Source organism: Lates calcarifer, linkage group LG12 (assembly GCF_001640805.2).
Source record: "Lates calcarifer isolate ASB-BC8 linkage group LG12, TLL_Latcal_v3, whole genome shotgun sequence".
Classification (NCBI taxonomy): domain Eukaryota; kingdom Metazoa; phylum Chordata; class Actinopteri; family Centropomidae; genus Lates; species Lates calcarifer.
The window spans coordinates 22,960,437-22,987,009 of record NC_066844.1 but is presented as its reverse complement, the minus strand read 5'-3'; the positions used below and the strand labels follow the sequence as shown (position 1 = coordinate 22,987,009).

Genomic DNA, 26,573 nt, shown 5'->3' with positions numbered 1-26,573 from the left:
GTGTCAGATGCCGCAGTGCATCTCGTCAGCGATTGATACTACCATGCCCTAATAACAGAACGCTTCGCAGGGGTGAGATAAAATCCCCCTGCTGGGAGGCCTCCCAACATGCCGCGCGACTAAATACGTATACGAAATGGTACCGCTCCAGGCGTACTTGAACGCAAAAGGTTCTACTTGAGTCTCCAACTGGAATTAAACTTGGCAGAATGAGACAAACCAGCCTTTTAACTTCAAAATCTAATTAAATGTACAAAGTAGAATAATTATAAATTTGGTATCAAAATTTAGGTGGTGATGATGTTGACAGCAGCACAGCTACTTTGATAGTAGATGATACATTGATATATATCTTAATATCAAAACATGTGAATCACTCAAATGCCAACAGATTTTAAATGCATTTATAACATCATCCATGGGCTGAATAACCACTTGAGAAAGCCAATATCACAAGCAAAGGAAAACCAATTAACCAATCAGACCAATTAATCAAATCAAGAATATGTTCTATTAATAATGCAATAGCTTAGAAGTAGCAAGGGAATAACACTAACAGGCAATAATGGAAATATTAAAAATATCACCAAATACTCTATATCAATTTGGAATGCAATCTCAGATCACACATAAAGGGAATGAGAAAAAGAAAATCATACAACACCAACTATGCTGCACAAATCACAGCAACCACATGAACCAAACATGAGCAATGAGAACAAGGCTCTTAAACAGATTAAAAACATTTAGCATTTTTTATTATGAATGAAACTGAATTACCTAACCTTCAGAGTATGAGGTGCCCAAAGACAAAAACCTAATAAGCAGACTGAAACCAATCTCGGACAGAGAGAATTTCCTCTAGCCTTCATAGAAATCCCCCGACTATCAAAATGCCTGACTTTTTATACTTATAAGGCTACATGTGTGACCCTGAAGTTTAAGTGGTACATAGTGCTAGGGCCTCATCATGGAGACAAAGAGACAAACGGAGTTAAAAGGACAGACAAGGAGATAAACAAAGCTAGAGACCACCAGAGACACAGACGAAGCTATAGACCGACAAAGAAGGACAAACAAAGAGACAGCCAGAAACATAGGCAGGGTGACTAAGACAACACATTCACGGTGAAGAAGCTGAAACACAAGATTTAAAAAATAAAATGACACTTACTTGTTTGAAGATTCTCAGTCATCCAGGGTATGTTATTTTTAAGTGCTATGCAAAGGCCACTGGACAGAACTGAAGAAGCCGTTCAGATGAAAGGTCTTCAAGAACCTCAAGCAAGACCAGCTGCCTTCATATAGCATTTAATTTATCACTATTCAAAGCCTGATTATATTTGATAGTATTGTTTACATTTGCGTTTTATGTATTTAGTGCCAATTATCTGCCAATGTTCTGTACTGCTTTAGCAATATAGGTTTCTGATCTGTCCGTCCTTGACAGTCAGTCAGTCCAGTAAAACTAATCTGACAGTTGGTGGGTCAGTCAGTCTGATAAAGCTAATGTCAGACAGAGACAGACACACAGACAAATAGTTCAGTAAAGCTAATCTGAATGTCAGTCGATCAGTCAGTCCCATATAGCTAATGTGTCAGACAGAGACAGACACACAGACAAATAGTTCAGTAAAGCTAATCTGAATGTCAGTCGGTCAGACACAGACAGACAAATAGACACAAAAAGACAGAGACTAACAGATAAGAGACACAGACTAAGACTGACAAGAGACAGACAAAGACTGACAGACAAGATACAAAGACTAACAGACAAGATACAGACCAACAGACAAGAGTGACAAAATACAGACAATAAGACAGACAAGCAGACACAAAGACAGACACACAGCATCAGTATCAGTATGTGTGCATGTGTGCGTGTTCATGAAAGGCACAGAGGCCAAGACATAACAAGCCAACTGGAAAAAGACAGTGGATAGGGAGGGTGTAAGGATCAGTGTGTGTGCATGTGTGCGTGTTTGTGTGAGAGACAGGGAAAGAAAGGGTTGGCGCGGCAGCCATAATTAAGTAAACACGGGACTTACTTGTTTGTAGATTCACCAGCAAAAACGAAACCGATTATACTAAGACGGGTGGACGAATGGATTGTTAGTCATCTTGAATGGACAAATGGCAAAACAGTCATAGCACTGTGGTTTTGCTCAACACGGCGGTCAAGGAAAACCACAGCACATAGACGACAGACGCGCAGACATGAATCAAAAAGACACAAGAGACAAACAGGTGTGATAGCACGGCGGCCATCAAAAACATTGACAAAAGATGGACAAAAAAAAGATGGACAGATTTAAGCTTTGTTGCAGCACAGCAGCCAAGACAAGGCACCTACAATGATTGGAGACTTTACTTTAGTACAAAGGCTATCTATTTCTATCATCTACTGCAGCTCCATCAAATCATTTACACAAAATCTCCACCCTGTCACACAGAAAAAAAACTGACAAAACGGTCTCTCACTGCATAATAAGCACCCCATAAAAAAAAAATAAATAAATAAAAAAATAAAAAACATTTTTCTCCCAAAGGTAGAGGACTGCAGGAATGGGTTCAAGACCCATTCCTGCAGTCCTCTATATAACCCTCCCAGAACAATTAAAAGATCTATATGATGTTTAGATAATTTTTTAGATCTGTACATTGCCATCTCTTTTAATCATCTAAACACCTATGGGATGTTTAAAACATCTATAGGATGTTTAGATGATTAGAAGGATGGACAAACCGGGGCTATGTTGGACGTATGAACGAGGAAATGGATAGATCGTAAGATCGGCTCGGGTGCCGAGACAAAAGAGTGAGGGATAGACTGGAGATGGCGCGGCGGCCCAAAAATAATAAAAAAAAAATAACAAACAAAGACGCAAGCATCTTTTTTGGTAGACTGACGGGTAACCATGTTTGACTGGATGAACGAGGAAATGGATAGATCGTAAGATCGGCTCGGATGCCGAGACAAAGGAGTGAGGGATAGACTGGAGATGGCGCGGCGGCCCAAAAATAATAAAAAAAATAACAAACAAAGACGCAATCCTTATTTGTAGGATGAAGTCCAGATGGTGGCTGAAATTGAAACAGTTAGTTAGTTATGGCGCAGCGGCCAAGCAAAAACCCAGCACAGAGTATAAAAACAGCACTTACTTAAGTAGATTGTAGATCCACTAGGATCTGTTGAAGATCCATGAAGAAATTCTGCTTGCAGATCCACCAGCAAAATAAAATTGGAAAACGTGCAGCCACGTACATTGCACGGAGAGCATACTGTCATGTCGGACACAAGAGTGCACGGGCTGATCGGCAGCCATGACGGATTGTTTTATGTTAAAGTTGCGGGACTGAACTCTAAAGTTTAGTTGTAAGTAAGTTGTGTGTCTCTTTCAGACAGTAATTTCATGAGTTTGTAGAATCTATTTTATTCCTAAGTAATGAAAATGATAAACTATGATGACATATTGGAAATGTGTTTGTGTGATGATACATTGACAGAAAGAAAGACAACCCTAATGGATTTTTATTACAGTTCAGTTACTAAAAACATGACAAATCTGGAGTAGGGCTGACAGATATTGCAATTATTTTGAGATATTGTCATGATTGTAGTGGGGAATTTTTGTATTTAATTTTCACTGAAAAAAATCACAATGTGATTTTGGCTAGGGTCTGTACCAGACAAGCCTAATAAAGTGAATAAATTAATTGTTCAGCCCTACTACAGAGAGACAGATAAGCAGGGAGGCATGGCAGCCATTCAAAAAACATAGAAGAATATAAAAATGGGACTCACCAATTGTAGATTTACCTAAAAAGGAAAGGGGTTAGTGCACAAATATTGATCCAAGCTTATTAGACAGAGACAGAAATCAATAGACAAGGCACCTTCTACACCTTCAGACTTAACACCACACGACAAAAATCTCTCCACTTCTATCATCATCTATTGCAGCTAAGGACCAATAAACTACTATCTAGCCAACCTAAAACCTGTCTGAGCCTCCACAGAGCCCTGAAAGATCCCTTCAGTCTCTACACCATCTATCATCATCTACTGCAGTAACTTAATAAAACCAGAGCTAATCCTAGGCCCAAAAAAAAAAAAAACAAAGGGAAAGAGAATTTCTCTCCCAAAGTTAACAAACATTCTGCAGTCATTTAAAAAACTCACTATCCTAACGACAAGATGCTACAATTGTGTCGGGAGGACTTCCCTCCCGACACAATTACGAGTTAAGCTATCCGGTCCTAAAATAGAGGAAAAACAGAGAAATAGAAAGACAAACAAAGAGAGACAAGAGACAAATGACTGGGTGGCCGTGTGGGATGAACGGATGAAATAATTTGGTGGCCAGGTTCAAATTGGATGCGCTGACTATGTCGGTGAAACGGATGTTGTCAAAAAAATGGAAAGTTATGGCGCGGCGGCCTAGCAAATACACATAACACATAGCACATAACACATAACATTTCAAGCTGATTGGACAAACACATCGTCACGACGCGGCGGTCATGACAAGCCATCTTCAATACACAGCAAAGACAAAGAGGGGAGGATGTAAAAATCAGTGTGCGTGCATGTGTGCGTGTTTGTGAGAAAGCGGCGCGGCGGCCGTCAAAACACACATAGAATAAAAAGAAAAAATGAGTCTTACTGGTTCGTAGATCTACCTGCGGGGAAAAAAGAAAAAGAAAATAGTGTTAGACTGATTCAAGGCTCAAGCCTCTGACAGTTCAGTAACATCCTAACCTTGAAATTCGTTTTGTATCTGAATCATATTATAGATACACAATCTTTTTAAAAACACAGAACATTATATGCTGCAAATGTATGCGTTCTTAGAGCGCAGTAAAACAAAACACTAAACGTCTACGTTACAAAGTAAATGAGCCTGATAAGAACCAGCGCACCTGACAGCAATTAACGCTAACACTGCGCTAACTCGAGGCTACTTCAATGGCATCACTTACTTTGCTTGGTGCGTTTTAAAGGACGAGGTTCTCCCGGTGTCTTTTTTCCACAGCTTACAGGAGGGCGTCGTTCTGTTATTAATGAAAAAAGTGGCAAAAAACAAACATTTTAGTGGACTAACTCGACTCACAAATGCTCAGGTGGATTACACTGCAGCAGCTGTTTGCAGACATAGGCCTACACCGCACCTTAACACAACCCGGAGAGGCATCTTTCCATTTGTTACATTGCTCGGCTATTTCAGAGTTGAAACCGATAATGTGACTTAATTTATTAACCACCAAATCCTTTCAGTTTATATTCACTCAAAAGCAAAAAAGAAACAAAGCAGCCGGGATTTTAACCGAGCTGCTCGAAACCAAAAGGGTGCGCACGCCTAAGGCCTGTCGCTTTGTACACCTTGTTCCGTTTGTACGGTTAAAACAGGCCCAAAATGTTTTTTCTAAGCGCATTTTCTCCCTCTGAATGTAACTCAATAATAACTAATAAGCTTTTGCAGCATTGTGGGTTAATGCCGTGTCAGTCGGAGCGACCACACACTTCTCAAACTTTTCCTCCTCCAAATACTGTTAATTCACATTAAATGTGTAAACCTAATCAAAGAGGACATTGTATGGAACAAAAGCCTGCGTTTCCACAGTACAGTAAAGCTAAATATGTTACTCTAAACAAATACAATAAGTTACAAACTTTTCGAGCCAAACACGCGCAAACACACCTGACGGCAATGACATTCACACCATGCTAACAGAGGCATTACTAACCTTTCTTTGCGAGTTTCCGAGCTCCTCCTGTCGTTGGACGCGATCGTCCCGGTGTCTTTTAACTTTTCCAAACATTTTTGACAGGGGTAGCTTTTTGTTTTAAAGCCCCCGGGGTTTAAAATTTCGACCCCGCCATGAAGCGACCGACACCATCCGTTGGGTTCGCTCCAGGTGTGCGAATGTCGGCGTCTGACGTCACCCCTAATAGTTGGAGAGCGCATGCGGGGAAGCGTTCAAGGCTCACGGAGGGTTGTAAAAAACAAAACTTTTCTCCTATAGAAATGTTTGGTGCATCGTTTGAAAGATTCTCGGGGCTCTGTTTCCCCACAGTTATTTCAGTTTGCTTTGTAATTGCTGCGCTTTCTCACTTCATTCTTGTGACAGAAGTGACAGAAAATATATTGTAGCGCCCCTCCGTAATGAAGCTAAGAGGCGTTAGCTAGCTTTCGCTGGCACTTTTTGTTTGAACATAGTTTACTTTACGTGAGCTATAGCCGATTCAAAATCAATAAAACTGCTTGTATTTATAGTCTGCTCGTTGGTTTGACATTCTAAACAATTAACTCCCATTTAAAACTATCAGGAACAATAACAACAGTCCTCCTTGACTTTCTGCCAATCACAAATACGCTACCTAACATCCATCACTGTCATTGGTGGCTGCGCTGACCATAATCACACATTCACTGACCCCTGGAAAACTCATAACTGCAATAACAGTCCCTTTTACCTTAACTGAACAGTAACACTAAAGCACTGACCTCACAGTTCACGGGCGTCCCGTACTACCTCAAGACCCAATTTTAATATGTCGACGTTTAATTTTTAAAAACTGATCGGTGAATTACTTTTGAAACCAGCAAAGATTATTTCAGGATATTAAACCAAAAAGAGGGACGAGGCATAAAAAACTCACTAGGTGGCGCTGATGCTGCTTACCTCTGTTCCCTTATAACATGGACAGTCCAGTTTGTCACACTGGGGGCCTCACATCATATCATTTATGCTGTCTTTTAGCAGATTTATACAAACACTGCTCTCACAGAGCATTAGTGCTGGTCCCAACATGATAACTAACAATCCATTAAGAACTTCATAGTGTTTAATTAACAAGTAATTGGTAAAATTCCTCATCAGTCATGTAGGTTTCAGTAATAAATATTACAGCAGAAAAAATGCACTTACATTGTAGAGGAGGCTTCAAATTCTACAGCTTTGTCATCACACCAAGACACATGGACTGAATGAGATGAACAGTGTACATCTGCTAATGTTTTGTTACAAAGTACACAGCATTTCTTTCACCAACAACACGTTTCCCAAACTTATTGTACTGCTTGAAACTTTTTGGAAATTTAGATCAGCGATTCACACAAAGGGCTGTGAGGGAATTAACAATATAGGAAAGCAGAAAATCTGCAACACAAAAATGGTTTATTTTTCCTCTTTATTCTGATGTTTTTTCACTTGTGAATTAAAGATTATATCAGTGCAGCCCTTTAAACATTATTCACATAAAGGTAGAAAGACATCACTCACTGGTTGAACTGGTCACAATCTGTGGGCATGTGTTTGCAACCAGTGATGAAAAGGTGCAACTAGACAGTTTCTTTTTATGGCTTCACCGATTTAAAAAATACTGTTAAAACTTTCTTACCTCAGAGAAAGTAATAACCCAACAATAGCTTATATCATTTGTTGTAACAGATCATTTTATTAAAAAAAGATGTATTTGTATAGATGCAGAAATGTTCAGTTTAAATACAATCTAAAATTAATCTTTTATATATTCATATTTTTTCATAATACTGGGAATGGACTACTTTTTAAAACAATTTGCATCTAGTTACAATCCTATGACCAAGTAGCAATTAGCACGGCAGCTACGACAGAAGCATATTGTGGAGTTTGTATACAAATACACACAGGACAAACAATAAAACACACATTTGCAAACTTCTGGTCTGTATCAACTCCTCATAAATAAAGTGAATCCAACAACTGTGAACATGGTGGACATTTTTTTTCATCTGTCTCTTGTTCTTTAGAAGTTCTCTGTTCAGCTCTTCATAAATACAACAAAAATACTTTGTGTGTTAGTTTGTCTGGAGTGTTTTTCAGTTTGAGTCCTCGAGGCTGCTGCTTTTCTGTTCGGAGCCGCAGTTGCAGAGCCTGACCATGATGCTTTGCAGGCTGGGCTCCACAATACCGAGCAGGGGCCTCTGGGAGGGGTCCCCGTTCCAGCAGGCCTCCATCAGCTGCCAGCACTCCTCGTCGAAACTGGGCAGCCGCTCTGGTCTGGCACCTGGAGATGACACAAACAAAAGAAAAATACATACACAAACAACACAGTGACCTAACCTGGTTGGTTCAATTCAGTTCAGTTCATTCGGGCTGGTGAGAAAACTCTGATGTGGACTAAACAACTGGAGTGAAACTGCCTCCAAACAGACTTCAGTAAATTCATTTGTAGTGTGAAAGCAAAAAGACCAACCACAGGATTGTGTAATAGCAGGCATGTGATTTTAACTTGAATTCAAAATGTTTAACTGCTCTTAAATCCATGTTCTGGCCACAAAGTGTCAAGGAAGCCATTTTACAGTCACTCATGTCTGTTTATTAGGTACACCTAGCTACAACTGACACAGTGAGATGAAACTTCATGAGGGTTATAATATTCAGTTTTTGTTCAAACTGTTTTAGAGATTTAACTTTATGATCATTTTGGAGGCTGTATTTTGTTGTGCTGTAGAACTGCACTGCAATATACTGACAGGTGTTTCTGTTATTTTGTCCACCCCATATACGTCCCAGTGTCTCTCTCTCTCGCTCTCAACCAGAGAGTGAAAAGCAGCTGAAACTGCAGAGTGCAGTGCTTCTGTCTTACTTCTGCATTTCCTCGGAGTGAGTGCTGGAGAAATCCCACAGTATTCTGTAATATTTCAGTATAAGCTGCCTCTTTTTCACCCTGTTACCACTCATTACATAACAGCCAAGGTTACAGTCTTGACTAATGCTTATAATCAGTTATTCCCTCATGGGTCTGTGACACCAGAGAATATAAATAAACACATCAGAAGCATTCAAGTGTCACTTAAATTTGATTTCCTTCCTCGTGTGGATCAGTTTAACACTGATGAACATGAACTAGACCAGAGCTAAAAGTATACACTGTACAGTCTAGTTTTTTTTCTTCTTGGTCTGGACCAAACTACAGGTGTGTTTCCCACTTTTTCGAGTGTTGTTTACCTTTTTTAACATTGTTCCAGAGCTGGTCCTTGCTGGAGCATTTCTCAAATGCCTCTGGGAGTTTTACTGAACCAGTGCAGAGGTACCAGAAAAGGATGCCGAAGGCGTAGACATCAACAGAGTTATCATACTTTCCTGTCAGGAGAAGAGGAAACTTTAGAAAACCAATAAAGAAACATTCCTGCACAATCAGGTTTAACTCTGACATAAGCTATAATAACAGTTTCCTCACAGTCGTGTAACTTCCTAAGTGAATAATGAAAGAATGTGACGTAAACATTTTCAGCCACTTGTTGCTGTTGTTTCAGACATGTCTGACCAATTAAGCTGTTTGAAGTTGTGCTTCAGGAACTGCATCATGATCTAATTATCGCAAGTGTGACGGCTCAGTGATCGTACCTGTGAACAGCTCTGGGGCCATGTGGATGGGAGTTCCTACGATGCTACCAGACATCATGGCCTCTGGTTTACAGAAACCAAGGTCAGTGATCTTTGCACGATTTTGTTTGTCCAACTGGAAGAAAAAAAAAAAGAGTGGAAAGATTGTTCAGGATTGTTTTATTCATGGAGAGATGTGAGAACTCAGTGTGGCAATTCCAGCTTCAAGAACACATTTGGTTTTTCATGACACTGATGAACACAGCATTTACTGTGATATCAGTGGTTTTATTTCTGATATTCAGATAATGAAGTTTCTGAATACATTTTTGGTAAGAAATAGCAGCTGCTATTTTTATATCTATAAAGTCTGCTTATAATGTGATGGTAATGATGGTAAGTTGGTCACTGCTTTCTGTTACGTGCATCTGGGTTCAAACGATACACGCAGCCCTATGGTGAAAACGCAGCTCTGAACTGTAAGATGGTCTTGTTTTGGTACAATGTTTGAACATTTTGCTGTTAGGGTACTAAACATACAATGTTCTGTTTGTACAATAATGTAAGATTTTATTGTTAAGGATGTAGGTAAGGTTTTCATTTTTTCATTTTCATCCTAGCTGACAGAATCTTAACACAAGTGCTAGAGAAAAACTACAAACAACCAATGGATTTCTATACAAATTCTATATAAATTCATTTAAAAAAGGCAAATAAGAGTGATAAAAATAATACTGGGCTGATAAACATTTAGATTTTTTTATAATTGCTGATTTGACAGTGACTATAGGGAGGTGTATTGCATCTCCCTATAGATTAATCGTATGAAGTGTTGTTACTTCTGAGAAGCAAACATTTAGAAAACCTCCACAGTCACAGACTGTAAATGTGCTGAAAGGGTTAGGTTGGTTGGAACCAAAGTTGGAACTTACGAGAACATTTTTTAGCTTTATGTCTCTGTGCAGGAGACCCTGACCGTGCAGGAAGCGGATGCCCTCCACCACATCCAGTGCAATCTGAAGTCTCTCCCTCAGCGATAAACCAGCCTGGAACAGATGGAGACAGAGAGACAGAGAGGAGAGAGATAATAGAGGGAGGAAAAAGTGAGACATAGAAGACTTTACCACCAAAACAATGACACATTTCCTTTTCTATTCACTGGATTATCAGGTCACCTTCAGGCCTGTATAGAGGTCTCTGTGCAGCCGCTCCATGATGAGCAGCACAGCAATGCTGGAGCCACTTCCGTAGGTGTGATCAATCACAGAGCCGTGCAGGTCGACAAGCCGCTCGTGCTTGGGCAGGGACCTGAAGCAACACACAGCCAAAAAAAGCCAAAAAAATTAAATATTTCAGTTGCATGATCATAAAATAATCACTTTTTGTTCTCTTGAAGCCACAGAGTATTAATATAAGTCTTGTTTGTCCACATTAAAGCAGCTTATAAAGTCCTGCATTCCTCAGATTTATGACAGTTAGAGCTGACGAGCATTAACTAGTCACTGTCACCTCCAACAACGTGTTGACATGTGCACGGAACAGCCTCAAGGCTTCAACAGTCAAAACTATTTTTTTTATACGTTGGGTGGAGTTTGACCTCGATAACAGTGCAGCTGTCATGCCCGATGAAAACAGTTCTGCTTTTGATAAATTCAGCTTCTTCTAAACCTGGTCAGCCATCTGAAATTTCCCATGCTCACCTGAGTGTCAGTAAAATGCACCAACAACCTTCATGAGCACCGAGCTTTACACCTGCAGCAGTTTGGTGTGAAGAATTTAAATGACTTTGAGACAGACAGGACTGCTGTAGCAGCTGTGGTTTCATGTTCATGATGTTTTTTGTTTTGTTTTTTTTACACTCACTCTGACGAACTCACCTTGTGTAGTGAAACTCTAAAGCCAGGTCGTTCCAGTGTTTGTCATCAGGCGGTACCACAGACTTTAAGGCACACGGGTAGTGCCCTCCCCAGCTGTCACACAGGTACACAACTCCATACTGACCCCGACCCAATTCTCGCCCAAGCTTTGGCTTGCCTGTAAGAAAAAAAACACGGATTCATTTTTTACCTCAATGTAGCAAAAATGTCTTGAAGAGTGCTGTATTTCTAAGCCCAAATTTGCACATTTGTCTTGAACATTAGTTTGATAGTGTGAGTCCGCCTCAATCTCTCTCCAAAGTTCATCTTCTCAAAGTCCCCCTCTACTTAAAAATGTGTTTTGCTTATTGTTACTTGGATAATTGAGCTTCACTGTGCAGAATAATAATAATAACTTATAGGCTGTTTGTAAACTCATCTGCTGAAGGGGAAGTTTCTCTGTGCTCACCTTAAACGTCAGTGAAATAGGAGACGCCCTGTGTACAATACATAAACTTGTGAAGTAAACAATATCTGCTTATCAGATGCACATCACCAGTCACAGCAGGGTATTTTTAAATGTCTTAAAATATGTCTGGAGAGGCCTCATGCAAAAGATAAAAGATTTTATTTTCACTTTAGATTCTTTAAAGAACATTTTTGCAGCAGCGTGAGCAGACTGTGAGCAGACTGTGAGCGTAGTTTTGTCTGTGCATGTTAACAATGGGAGGATTTGGCGGTGACTCACCATGCAGCAGCACATCCCTGAGGGAGCGGCTCTCCAAAGACAGGCGGGCCAGCCGAGGGGCGTGGTCCTTCCTCACACGCAGCCACAGGTCCTCAGTGCGCTCCAGACGCCCTGTGTGCCCTTCCTCCAGCTACAAGCACCAACACATGACATCTCATGGTTAGCATTAAGAGGTGTGAACAGCTGCAGCTAAATGACTGTTCTCATTTGTTAAGTCATTTCACTTTTTAAGACTTGTAACTCTTATACCAATCTCTAATGAGCCTTCTGTTATGTCAGTAGACCTTTTTAGTAAAGAAGAGTCATGTTTTCAAAGGTTGACATTTCATTTTTAAATGTATATGAGAGTGATAAAGAGTTCAAACATATATTAAAATTGTTGTCCTCCTAATACAAAAAAGGAAAAACGGTAATAAAACACTATGACAAGCAACAGTGAACTACAGAATATGCGGGTACTCCACAGTTTAATTGGGCATTTTCAAGAAATAAATGTAACCACATTAACATCAATCAGGGTGTTGTGATCTCTTGCTGGTTAGATATTTCAGTCTATCAGAAGCCAGAGTGGATATTTTTGAATCAGATCCTGTTACATCTAATTTCATCCTCACTTCTTTAAAATACATCATTAAACCCACAGGTCAGCTGCCTTGACCACTGCACCGATGTCGTCATTTGTCAAGAGTGTTTAATGCATAGTTCTGCTACTTGATCGATTCATGGTTTTTTTTCTAACCAGAGGGCGACTATAAATGAATGCTTGTTTTTGCTGCTGTTTTCATAAGCTCCCTCCAGAAGATTAAGCTCCTGTCACTCCTGTTTGCTTTGTGCACAACTGGAACATACAAGACAACATGAGGAAGATATTATAAAGGGTTTGCTCACAGGTCGCAGCAACAGTGCGCTTCAGACTGAGTCACTGTGTGCACTGCTTTGACTTCACTTTATTTAATCACATGTAAACACTGTGTTATGTTGTGTTTAACTTACATTAAGTTTACTTTATTACTTGTTAAATCAATTTCTTATTTGTTTGGTAAAGTGTGCCAGCAAAAGGCTAAATAAGGCCTGGAAATATGACCCAAACTAATCTGTGACAACCAATCCACAGATACATCACATTGCTGCATCCTGGGGGACAATGGTGTGATCATAGTCAAAAGTGCTGACTGTCTTTGTCAGGAAGGCTTCACTCTAATAATGATCCATTCTTTGCATTTACAGCACACCTTACATTGGCATTCACATTCATCGCACCTCCTCCATATCATACTGCATAACGACAAAAACCAGGCCAAAGTTTTAATCTCTAGTGTTCACAGACGCTCTACTTGTTATTCTGGTTATTTCCAACATGAGCATGTTACATTATGACCGGTTTGCACTGCAGTCAATCATACAGTCAGATAAATAACAAAATCAAATTTTCAAAGGATATTTCTGTCCATCAAAATCCCCAAACTTATAAACCATCACCCAAAATCACCTCCTCTATGGGACTGTCACAATTAATCAGAGTAATTTGTATAACTGCATTAAATCTTAAGAACAGTGGGCATGAAAATGCAGATGGTGATGTGATCCACACTGTCTGTCATGTGATGATTATCATCAGAGCAATTTAGCTGAAACTGATTTGTCAAGGACTTCATCGAGGGCAAAGAAAGTGAAGAGGAACAAACTGAACTGAACCATGAGCTGTAAATGGCCTGAGTGAGAGCCAACAAAAGCTGCATGTAGAGGTGTAATTGGAGATATCAAAGAACTGTCCCATATTATAAATGTTTTGATAAAAGTATATTTAGAAAAACATAAGAATGAAATTACGAGTGCATTTATTGGTCAGTTACTGGCCCTCAGTTCCCAGCAGCTTATACAGAAGGTGTGAAGGTTTTCAAATCATTCAAGTGAATCAGTGAGCAATCAATAACACAATCATTACAATCAGTACTGGTGTTATGTGTCATGTGTATATGAGGACACGCAGCTATGCTACAACAACTAATCAACTTCCCACCTCGCCTGGTGGGAAGTCATCCCATCTGCTTCCTATGTCTGTATGATTAGGAGAATAAGTTACTAACTCATGTCTTGCCACATTTCAGCTGGTTTATCCTCCATCTCAGCTGCCCAGTGAACACATACACCACACCGTTTCTTTCGCAGGTGTAGGCAGCTAGATTTTATTGTCGTGGATGAGTCAGCAGCTTAGGGGGTAAATGTAATGTGCTGTTTCTTACATTACCAAAAAAAATGTGCTGAACTAGATTCTTCCAGTTTGTTTAAAGGGGCAAACTGTGATTATATCTCACTACAGCTGCAACTGTTTTTTAATTAATCAAATGTCAAAAAAAGTTCAATATATTCAATTTACGGAGGGAGGATAAAAAGATATGAAACTAAAAAAAGCTGTAAATCTTCACATTTGAGCAGCTAGACGTAACACATTGGTCGGACTGAACTGAATTATTAGTTATGAAAATTCTTCTGTTTTTTAAACTCTAATCCTCAGCTGAACATCTCTACTCAAAGGTCATCTAACATCCAGTTTTACAGCAGTGGAAGCTGTTAGATGAACACAATCAGTGAGAGGCAGTTGTTGGATGAAAAAGGACACAGTGCTAAAGGCACTGAAAGACAGACGAGGAATAAAAGGAAAAAAGAAAGCAAGCAAAGAGGAAAGAGGAAGTCAACCTGGCGCAGAGACGCAGCAAAGGCCTCATGGGAGCTGTTGAGGCGGGTCCTGAACTGGGAGCAGATGCTTCGAGCCAGTTTGGCAGCACTGAGACTTTCTATGGCGTCCTGGGCCACTTTCCGCTTCCACTCTGGAGTGATGGCAGGAGGGTTGACAAATGTTATCCTGTGGATTATCTAGGAGTAAGACACAGGGTTAAAATGATAAACATCCCTTCAGACGTCACCATTCAGCATTTGAAAACTTCCAGGGCTAAATTTGTGAGACACTGACTTGTTTGATTTGCTCCCAGACGAGTCGTGTGACAGAAGATCCTGAGTGAAAGGTGACCTCCACATGATAGGCAGCATTTAATAACTGTGACAGATGAGAAAAACAAGACCGTTTTTAAATGTCATCTGTCAGTCTAGAGGCAACTGATATGTCCCGTGTTTTTCTGATTATTTGTTCTGCTACAACACTTCAAGGTTTAAATTATTAAATAATAGTGGACAGAGAACAGCGCTCGTGAGTCATCTGAAATGTTTCTAGCTCCAAGTTTCCCTCTAAACATCTGGACTTGACGTAAGTAAAGTCTCTGGCCTGCCCCTTGCTTTCTTTTCTACAATTGTACTGCTCACACTTTACATTTCTTGACCTGCACACTGAATAAGGTTTCTGTTTTCCCACCTGTTTGAGGTGATTTGAAGTGATATTGTGAACTGAAGATTCGATGTTCGACTTCTCCAGACTGTTGAGGCACCGCTCCAGAGTTCCTACAAAGCTCTCCCTCAAATAGTCCACAGAGCTGATCAGCTTATTTGCCACGGCCTGATTCAGTCGGACCACTATCAGCTCCTGGATCTGGTGGATGCAAGATTTGATCTCCTTTGACGTAACGGGCTCCCCATTAGTTGTTACGATGATGTCTGCAGTTGAAAAGAAAATAATTTGCTGAGTTAATATGTGGTGCATGTAGCCAGTTAGCAAACAGAAATGAAATCCTGATGAATAATATAGTCAGATATTGGTAGAGACATTCACTTGATGTTGACCATACTGCGCTGACACACGAGAACAAAGCACCGAGTCACAACCAGAGTGTTATGTGATCTCTCATGTCAGAACTGCATCATAAAACACAGAAAGATATTATAGATTAAAATGCATAGACATAGTTTGTATGTCTAGGCATCTAGCCAAAGATCATTGGAATCTTTTAAATAACATACAGCTTTCTAACACGTAGATCACCATATAGTATCAGTACACAGAGACAACAGTTGCTGCTATGTTACGCATTTATTTACCTGAGATACAGGGAACACAGATTTTCCACTATTCTTATTTTGGAAAACAACACATATCAATGCAATAAATAATATCTAAATTAACATATTTGTAAAAACATACTAGAGGTTCCTTATGTGAACTGGGGGCCTTAAGGATAGAGGATGTACGTCATACATGTTGTAAAGCCTCTGCCTGAGGCAGATCTGTGTATTGGCTGTATAAATAAAACTGTCTTGTGTTGAACTGACTTGTACCCAGTGGAGTATTTGACAACTTGTACTGCCAACAAACAATGTTTTGTGATGCCATGCACATTTCTGCCAACTGTAACACACTGATCTGCAGGTGGCAGAAAGGCTCCAAGAAACACAGTGCCAGTAAAGTCAGGGAAAAAGAAGATTGTTGGGATACAAACCATGCGTTTCTTTTAAATATTTGACAAAAATGCAAATAATTTATGGAGAAGGAAATACATTCAACATGACTGTTAAACCTCAGGGATACACACACACACACACACATTTTCGTGAGTAACACTGACAACACGGTAAACAAAAAATGTTCCACAGGGCACCTTCAAGTCTTCACATTGCCAGGATTATGCCCACATTTTGTTTGCACTGTGCCAAAGAAAGGAAAATGTTGTTCCAATAAGGTTGAAAAAAATCATATGCTGAGTTTCCTGACCAACTGGTGACTCATCTTCCAGATTCTACCGAAAAGACCAATGTCAAAACACGTGTTCCTCCGTAAACTTCTCCAGAAAATCCAGTAAACCTGCTTCTTGGAGCATGCTTAGGAGGACAGACCAGAAAGAAGAAGAAGAAGAACACAATAACCAATGAGAGGCTTCTGTTGAGACAGAGCCTAACTTTGTGGGCAAACTGAAATACAGCTGGCTCAGCCATGTCTTTGCAGGTCTAACAAACGTTTAAGACAATAATGAAACTGGCTTTGAGTAACTCAGGCTGCAGACTAGAAACCCCTGGCAGGTAAAGACAAGTCAGCTGTCAATTTAGTCTCAGCAACAATACGATAAATCTAATAAACAACAGATAAAATGTAAAAATAATAAAAAGGGGGAATCCTTATTCAGTTGAAGATGTGAGAGCAAAATAAATAAAACACACGTGTGGACATTGTTGAGTAATCAAATATGAAGCCACTGAATCATTTCCAGCTTCCCAGAATCTAAAATTAAAATATGTAACTGGAGAATATGCCCCCAATTTTGTAAACACTGGATCCTTTTTGCTGAAAATTCTTAGGTCATAATTTAGTACATCTCAAGAGTGGAAAACATGACCTGTGGAACTGCTGTAATCTGACAAAAAAGGGGTCTGATTTAATTCCAAAAATCAACATTTGCATGCTATGCTAACACTTTTTGTGTTTAAAAAAAAAAAAAAAAAAACATGACTGTGACTTCTGCCTGAAGAGGAAACCTTTTCAGTTAAGTGAGTCCACTCCTGGACTGAATCCAAACCCACTGTCATGAAATACTTTGTGATTGTAAACACTTTTAACAACAAACAAGTATAGTAGCTTATCCTAACTCTATTACTACATAGCAAACATTAATTTCTCATTCTGAGAAGCCTGACAGCAGCACATAAAATCATAAATCATCTTTGCTGCCCACACGTACACCACACAATTACACCACTGACTGATGATGTCAAAATATGTCCTCTCCAATATCAATTCAAATCACAAGTTCGCTAATAATTCTGCAATTTATCAGCTTGTACACATCATAATAAATAAAAGAGGAAATGAAATTAGAAGTACACAGAGAGGTTTGGGAAATGTACAATTTTGTGCTTAACAGATCTTTGTGGTGATATTTTCTCAAATTATTGTTTTCTGAATAAGTCTGGACTTGATTTAATGATGTCAGAACTACTGTTTTGATATAAAAAGCTTTAATGTCATCACCACTGTTGGTCTTAATGCTCTTATCAAGATTTTTTCCAAATTTGTTGTGATCAAATAACAGCTCTGGTTTGTTCACGTGTGCTCAAAACAAGTAAAAATTTACACCCACTCTGTTTCATCATGTAATTTCTGTGTGTTTCACCACTCACGACGTGATAAAATACAGAGGAGAAACCTCGCCTGCTTTGTGGCATTTATCCACTAACCTGTAAACTCCAGGTTGGCAGCGTCCTCAAGCAGCTGCTCTTTCATGCTGCTGAGCGTCTCCACGATCATCTCCTTCATCTCTTCCTGTTTGCGGTTAGCGATGGCCATGAGGGAGGTGAACAGTTCGCCCTCTTTCTCACGAGTGTATTCTAGCCTGCGGGGTGTTATCTGCAGGTCCCGCTGCATGTCAAAGGCCTGCGGGGAAGCAGAACAGAATGGACAATGGTCTGTTGGGGATTTCTCTGGGGCATATTGGGTCACGGCAGACTGTGACCAAGGAGTTCATGCAGTGGTAACAACTATCACATGAGCATGAAGCAGTAAAACAATGACAGACATAGAGATAAACTGTGCTACAGAGGCATCATCCTCTGACCTGGTTGATGAAAAGATCTAGACAGCGACAGTGTAGCCCATTAAGCAGGTTGGCAGCCTCCACCTGCTGGTTTTGAAGCACTTGGCGAGCAAAAGGCACCAGCAACCGATGCAGTCTTTCAAAAGCCTCACCCAGCATGCTCTGGGGCTTGGCACCTGGGACAGGCGCCTGCGTGGGGGCGCCACAGGAGCAGTTTCCTGTTGGGCTGCTGAGGAAACTGAGCGACAGCAGCTGCTTGTGGAGGGCGCTCTTCTCCCTCTCTTTTTCCTTCTCCGCACGGCGGCCAGGTTCTGGGGAGGCTGCTGGCACGGTGCTGGGGATACGAACAAAACAGATGGGGAAGGAGAGCAGCTCCTTGACCTTCCAGAGCTCAGCCACCTGATCTGTACTTAGGGAGTCCTGGTTGATGGCATACAGTATAACAGGGATCACATTGCGAGTGCAGTCCTCCAGGGCCTCTTCTATGGGCTGGACACTCGGACAGGGCATCACCATGACCTTTGCTTCCTGAGGACAAACCACAAAACAAAACTATTACTTTTATTCAAAGCAAACCGGCTTATATACAGGCAATTATTAGGAAAAATGGTTCTGTAAAAAGGGCCAGTTCACTTTAGTTACACAAAAATAATTTTACATTTACCCCTAGTGAACTCTAGCCATGTAGATACAACAATGAGGGTCCCACTGGATTTATTTTTGCCGAGGTATCTACCACTGAAGCAAAAATAATGGAGCTAAATGGAATTTAAACAGCTACAATGCTTATTTCTATTGTAACAAAAGCTACGATGACTGTATGTAATTTAACAAATCTACAAAGAATTAGCATCCAACTCGTCGCCAAAGAGTGGACTGACAAAGTAAGTGACTAGCTGATGAACATAGTGGAGAATTTAGCAGCATAGGAGACACATACTTCCCCCCAGGGACTGGTGGAGACCAAAATCTGAGCTAAAACAGAGTGAAGAGTCCATAAACATCTATCATTATGTCATCAGTTATCAGTAATGTGCTCTTATGTAATCAGTAAGAAAATATAAAAGGTTTACTTTATTATTCGTCAAATAGGTTTTATGCAAATGAGATGAAATGACCTTTTAACATCCTGACATAAAACACAGGCAACCACATCTTAACAGAGAAATTATAACTCCTGTTATATAGAGAGTTCAGGAAAACAGAGCACAGTTTTCAAACCAACCTATGCCAGAAGATGTTTAAAGGGAAAAGGAAGAAAAAACACATCTACACATATCACATGCTCCTTCTATTTCTGAACACATAATGGCACATAAATATTTGTGGTGGTCTTGGGAATGTCAGTGACAGGGCAGAGACATGACAGATGTAAAAAGCTTTGCTTAACCCCTGATAAATAACAACATTAACAAAAATAGACCCGCACAGAGCTTGAGAGAGAGACCAGTCACAGAAAAGAGGCAGAAATGACCAACAGCTACACAAAGGAGACAGTCAGTCCTGTCTCCAAGAAACAAGAGCGGAGCCCATCTGAGCAGTCTCTTTGGAACAAAGATAGCCTGCAAACATTTGTTCACGACCAATCAAAATCAATACAATGTTTGAATTGCCTTAATGCAGCCAGTTTTCAACAACAACCCTTCAACAGAATGTCTGTGGGCTATTTTGAAGTTACTATTTTTTTTTCACGTGTTTAATAAGTGTCAGCAAGAGCTAGCATTCCATACCATCTGACCCAGTTCTACAAACATGGTCAAGGGTGCCTGCCAATATCACGACTCTTTGTTAACAAGCAGACTGTCTTCTGTGAATTCGTGGAGCTCTAGCAATGAACATAACAGAATATGTACCTCTAAAGAATTTTTAAAACATGGCGATAAGGTAGCACTCTTTGTGTCCTCGTGGTTAACGCGTGGTTAAGTTGAAGTGGGTAAACTCTGGGATGAAGAGAAGCTAATTAGCAAGTTGGTTCTCATCTGCTGGCCTCTAAAGCAGGATGCTGTGATTATGGCAGGAGTGTGTGAATACCACAGTGAGCAGAGAGATTCTGTGCCTGTATTTACTCCCACCTAAACATGTTAATTTCTTATTCATTTGACAGAAACCTAAAGAACAGCTTTTTGACAGAACTTTGAGACAAAAATGTGTTTATGTATTGATTCATAACTATTAAATTAACTATTACAACTTGAGTTGTGAATTAATTTTAATGGCAAAAAAGTTTTTTTAAAATCTCCAAATACATTCAATCCAAGATCCAATTTTTTCTATTACTCAAGTATGTAATATTATGAATAATAAAGTCTCTGTGGCACTCTCAAATGTGCAATATTGTTTTTCTTATGTGCAATATTTGTTTGTTTAATGTGCAATATTTGAGGGGGATCTGAGTCCAAGAATTTCATTACAGGTAATGATGTTCACTGTTACTTGTACATGAAAATAAAACAATAAAAATGTCACAAACCTTTTGACCCAATTACATTGCTACAGGCTTTCAGTCATACATGAAACTGAACTGAGTGTAAAATAACTCTACTTAGAGCACTAATACTGAAGAATTTTCCTTTTATGAGTTTCTTGCTTCATGCATTTGTTTTATGAGATAAGAATTTAAGAGAATTTAAGTAGCAAGAGTTGAACAGACCATGAGGAGAGTAATGCAAAATCCCTACCATGCATTTCACCAAACAATGTTTAAAATTTTAGTTACAGATTAAAATATAGCAGCATATAATTACTCATATACAATTTCTTATACAAAGTTGTTCCACAACGTTAATTTATACTTGATGTTTCACTGTTATACTTTTATCACAAACACATATTATATATATAAAATGTAACAAAGTACAGAGTAATGAATGAAGTTTTCTCTAGTAGCACATCCTATCCATAATTCTGATTTAGGCAATAAAAAACTAAAAACTGAAATGTTTTTTGTAACAAGATGAACCACCAGTGTACCAGAATTCAGCTGTAGCCATGGTAACTTCATCACAGCAAATGGTTTGGGATTTTTTTGTACATGACCGAGTCATGTGAATCACACCAGACCAGCAGCATTACGTAAGGGGGCAGGGAGGGTGGGCTGCCCTGACACAGAACTAGGCCTAGTTTCTGGGGCTGTGTGATGCTTGCTGAGGGGCCTTGGTCTAAAGGATTAGAGACTAATTTCCATGTGTGACACATGATAAGGAATGACTACAATCCTTACACCGTGCTAAATCAATTAATGCCCAGAAGATATTGAGATTTTCAGGTCACACTGGCTGAGGAGCAACATGACTGAAGCGCTGTGTCCAACAGTCCTTCCTTTTTCCATCTAACTCCAACACTAACCAGAGTCAGTTTTTAAGATGTGCCCAAAACCTGAAAAGCAGAAGAGTGACTGCAAACAAATTCCTGAACAGTAGCACAAATCAGATAAATTACAACAATGTGTAACACAGGAAATAATCAGCTCTGCTCAGTAAGCTGTTTGTGCGCTAAGCCATGTGTAAATAAAAAGGCTGGTTCAGGCCAGAGACAATGATGAAAAAATAATTCATTCCATCTCTCCTTTTAAGTAGGGCTACAGGAGGAAATACCAACACACAAAAAATAAACATGCTGTTAGGGCTGAACTGTATGCTAGAAATCAGTGTCATAAAAGGAACATTTTTCATTTTGTTGTCCAGAACACCACAACATGACTAGCTGATTTTTATGTGCGCTGTAAATAAAGTGTCTCGGAACAGAATTATTTTACAGTATCATATCATCATTACATTACAGACAGCTGTAACGTCAAATAATGTGCTCTTATACAGACATGTTAAAACAAAATGGAGGACCATACACAGGCTCCAGCTTCACCTGTAGTTCCCGCTCCAGGTATACAAATGTGCCTAATTCTCCTAACTGCGACATTAATACTGTAACTGCTCTAATACAAGGAGGGTTGCAAGCATAACACCCATGTTTGCTCATGCTTTTAATAGCTTTCTGCCAATAAACTACAACACCCATGTTTTTATCAAAACGTCTGCCGCATTTCACCTTCATTCTACATTTTCTCCCAAAAATGATGCAGTAAGCAATATGCTCATGTCACTGAGCTCTGAACACTTGTGTCTTAACTCAGCAAGGACCAGTACAACGTACAGTCAACGGCTGCATGTCCATTCTGTCTACAGCCTACCTGCAGCAGTGGATGATGCAGGGTGATCTCCAGCTCTGCCAGCCTGTGCGCCGGGTCCTCACATTCCTCATGGATCTCCAGGTCCTCCCGTGGCACCGTGTCCCAGCGGCCACAGTTAGCCGCCAACTGGTGCACCAGCTCATACTGGCCAGGCAGAGCCAAACTGAGCCGTGTCTGTCTCCCATGGGTGAAACAAAGCTTCCGCCTCTTGCAGACAGTGCCCTGGACTCCTTCACAAGCCTCGCCGGCCTCAGGACCCAGCGGCAGCAGCCTCTCCCCCAGAATACAGTTGAGCAGCTGATAGCGGGCAGCACAGTCCTGGCCCAGTACCAGGATGTACGGGGCAGCGCCCACTGTGCTGCGTAGGAACTCTTCCTCGTGGCTAGGGAAAGAGATGCAGCTGAGCTGGCCTGTGGAGGTCAGACAGAACAAAAAGTATATGATGTAAGACATGGACTGAGAACTGAACTTGGTTATCAAATTCTGAATCAGTAACCTGAAGCAACGCTGTTTACTCCTGAGATTAATGAGCTTTTGAGGAATTCTTGCTCAGCACTGTTAGCAGAGGCACTAATGCCACATGATCCCTTGTATTTGAATGTCAGTTTTCAGGATATACAGTAGACCACTGTTCCACAATAGAGACACTAAAACATCTTAAATCTGATATTACTCCTCAGGCCTTAATTCCTCATCTTGCCCTAAGATGTGGAGCGCACACAGAAGAACCAATTCAACTTTGTTGTTGGAAGTATCAGATATAATCCTCAGTGATGCTGAGTCACAGTCTAAAAACAGTTATATAACAAAGAGAGAGCAGCAATGGCCTACTTTATATACCAGTGTATTTCTCTCTTAACATACATGTGGTTTTATTGTAACTCTAATCTAGTATTCCTCTACTAGTACTTAACTCTTGACCTAACATGACAAATTAAAGCCTATTGTTTCAGACAGACCAGTGCTGAGCTTTGACTACGTGACCTGTGTGCAGTGAACAGACCATGTAAAACAGGCAGTGAGCGCAGACCTGTGCGTTATTTCTACAAAAACTACAGATCAAGCCCTATTGTACGATGCTACTGCATCATGTGATGGGCATTTTTGTCCAGATAAATAAGTGTAACCAAGACATTTGCAAGATGAATCTAGTTAGCAGGTGAAGACACGCGTTTGGCTTTGCCCGCAAAAGGCAGCATAATGGTTCCCATTTTTCCTGTTGATTATGACTAATCATCGGCTTACTATTGTGCATTCAACACTGAGTAAAATGATTCTGACCTTCTCTGTGTGCGAGACACCAGCTCTGATGGAGTGAGCTACTCCTGCAGATGTGACGCATTTACATTTTATCTGCATACCATCACTGCTGTTCTGTTAAATCAATGCTTCATAGGAATAAATATTTGAATCATAAGGTGGAACAAGCTAAGATATGTGAAGCAGTGAAATGCATTTTATAAACATTCTTGATTTGGGATGGTTGTAGTGCAGAAATTAGATACAACAATATAAATGAAGGGGGGGGATATGGTCATTGAGACTAAAAACTACTTACATCACTAAGTAATAGTAACTATCCAGTCACTGACACACAAACACAAGGCACAATTAATGCTAAAGACAAGAATGAGTGCCTGATATCCCACCCCCTCAGCCAATTAGTAAGAGCAGAAATCTCAGCATATTTGGAGCACTTAGCCTGTTCATGCTTTTGAAAGGGGGCTTAATCTCTTTAGTTTCCCCTGACCCTAATTAATGCATTTTTTCTCAAGGCTACGTATCGGTGGGGAAATCACTTGGCAGTGTTAACTTGTTAGATTTGTTAGTTTCACTACAGGACACAGAGGTGTAACACAGCTGTGCTCATGATTTGACTTAAAGGCAGGCACTGTGCCATTCAGGTGCAGTGCAGGGATGTTGCTGTTGCTGCTGCTGCATGTGTTCAAACCTACCTGCCTCCAGAGAAGCTGAATCCGAGCTCATGGTTGATGCACAAGCATTGCTGTAGTTCTGCCTTATTTCCCGGAAGAATGCATTGGTTTCTTTCAGGTTCTTCTTCAGCTGCACGGAGTGTTTGTTGTAGCTGCTAAATATTTTCCCGAGCTCCCGAGCTAAAGGAGTTGTTTTCTGTTGTTGTTGTTGTTGTTGTTGTACAATTCCCTCCATGATGTGCAGATGGAGTTGTTGTTTACAGGGTCAAGCAGGTGCCAAACACTGAAACTGGACGTCTTAGTTGAGAGGCTCAAATCAATCAGTTACCACACCTTTTTTCTTAGCCTGCTAGTTAGTTAATAATCATGTTTGTCCACCCACCTACTATAGGATGAGCTTTATAATTCACTCACCTGTTGCCCGCTTTAACATATCATTAACATTAGTGTGTTAGTGTTGGACAGACAACAGTCTCTACAGTCTCTACAGTCTCTTGTGCCTGTGAGTAAGGGCTAGGCATTTGGTTTTTGTTAATGGTGCACAGCTAGCTAAACTCAACGTCGCGAGATAACTTTAATGTTTTTAACAATTAGCTAACAAAGTTAACGCTTCTTCGGCATCTTCTGTTTCCCCTTGTTTCTCAGTAACAAAGACTACAAGCCGTGGAGTGTGTTAAAAACAAACAAAAGACACCAAGTGATGCATTGACGACTGACTAACGTGCTAATTAATCTGTGTTTTGCGACCTAGCTGCGGTCCAAATAACGTTAGCGATGCTAGCCTGAAGGCATCTCCTGTCCGTCCTCGCCTTGGCCTGGCACGGCACACATAGCCTGTTAACTTCGCACCAACGGTCTCGGACACCGTCTCACAGCCATACAGCTCCGTGTTAACAAAAACAGAGATGGCTTCAGAGTATGACAGCTGCCTCTTGCTGACAACGGCCTAAACACGACAACAACAAAAAAACGCGTCGGTGTTTTCCTGATGAGGCTCCGTGGGAAAAAAGATCTTCCTAAACTGGCTGTGGCCCGGAGAAGCCAGCGGACATCTTCCAACCGCCCGACAGAGAGAGACGGCGACACCGCTAGACACAAAGCTGGATGAGTTAGTCTTTTTGCCGGACGAAGATGAAGCGGACGGTCGGTGGTGGTGCAGGGTGAGGTGTGTCCGAACCAAATCACATAGCTGAGATCGAGCAATCAAATCACTGCAAAACAGAAAGTTGACCAGACCAAAGTTAGGAGGGAGGAAAGGGCGGGGTCCGCGGTGACGCACTGCAACCTGGGAAATGTAGGAACATGTAAGAGACAGGTGACAGAGCAACAAATCATCTTTTTATAAAGTAAAAATGCCAAAAAATATGAATATTTGTTACTTTCCCCAGTTTGCTGTGATAGTAAACTCAACATCTTTGGGTTTTTTTTTAAATCTCTGACATTTATACACAGAACAGTCAAGAAAATTCTTGTCAAATGTATTGATACTTGTTGGATGCAGCCTTACAGTACACTGATGGTGGACTAATACTGTACTACTTTGTCTGAGGTCTTTTTTTAGTACTTCACACACAGTAAAAAAAAAAAAAAATTAAACTTGCACACATAAAGTACCAGTACAATGAAATGCGCTTTGGCATCCAATCAGTTAATATTACATTTACTCATTTGGTAGTCACTTTTATCTGAAGTGACTTTTAAGAGAGGAACACTAAAGCTTCAGTGCAGTAGGAGACCTTGAAGTAAATACTAAGTACTAAATCTGTTCAATAGGGCAAAGTGCAAGAAGATCAGTTAAAGATCAGCACCAAAAGTGCACAGTAAGTGCTAGTTCGACACCAGAGTGTCAGATGTCTTAGCAGAGGAGGTGCTCTTGAAAATGAAGAGTACTTGGGGGATTCCTGAAGATAGAGAGGGACACCCCTGCTCTGATAGCATTTGGTAGCTTGTTCCACCACCAGGGAACTACAAATGAAAACAGGTTGGACTGTGATTGCCTTGTGT

At 40.4% G+C, this 26,573-nt stretch overlaps 1 protein-coding gene and 1 long non-coding RNA gene across 2 annotated transcripts; both read right to left on the bottom strand.

The window, feature by feature from the left end:
* Positions 1–3,738: 3,738 nt before the first annotated feature.
* LOC108886547 (uncharacterized) lies at positions 3,739–5,816 on the bottom strand. Its single transcript, XR_001961463.1, has 3 exons — positions 5,749–5,816; positions 4,984–5,055; positions 3,739–4,683 (listed from the first exon to the last, which is right to left on the bottom strand). It is a non-coding gene; the product is annotated as an uncharacterized LOC108886547 (long non-coding RNA).
* Positions 5,817–7,165: 1,349 nt separating this feature from the next.
* dstyk (dual serine/threonine and tyrosine protein kinase) lies at positions 7,166–25,852 on the bottom strand. Its single transcript, XM_018681364.2, has 14 exons — positions 24,591–25,852; positions 22,636–23,045; positions 18,471–18,977; positions 18,094–18,289; positions 15,347–15,585; positions 14,951–15,034; positions 14,677–14,853; positions 11,980–12,109; positions 11,253–11,409; positions 10,551–10,683; positions 10,308–10,421; positions 9,397–9,511; positions 8,998–9,132; positions 7,166–8,053 (listed from the first exon to the last, which is right to left on the bottom strand). The coding sequence occupies exons 1-14, from the start codon at positions 24,802–24,804 to the stop codon at positions 7,866–7,868; spliced, it is 2,799 nt and encodes a 932-aa protein (XP_018536880.1). The 5' UTR covers positions 24,805–25,852; the 3' UTR covers positions 7,166–7,865.
* Between the last annotated feature and the right edge of the window lie 721 nt (positions 25,853–26,573).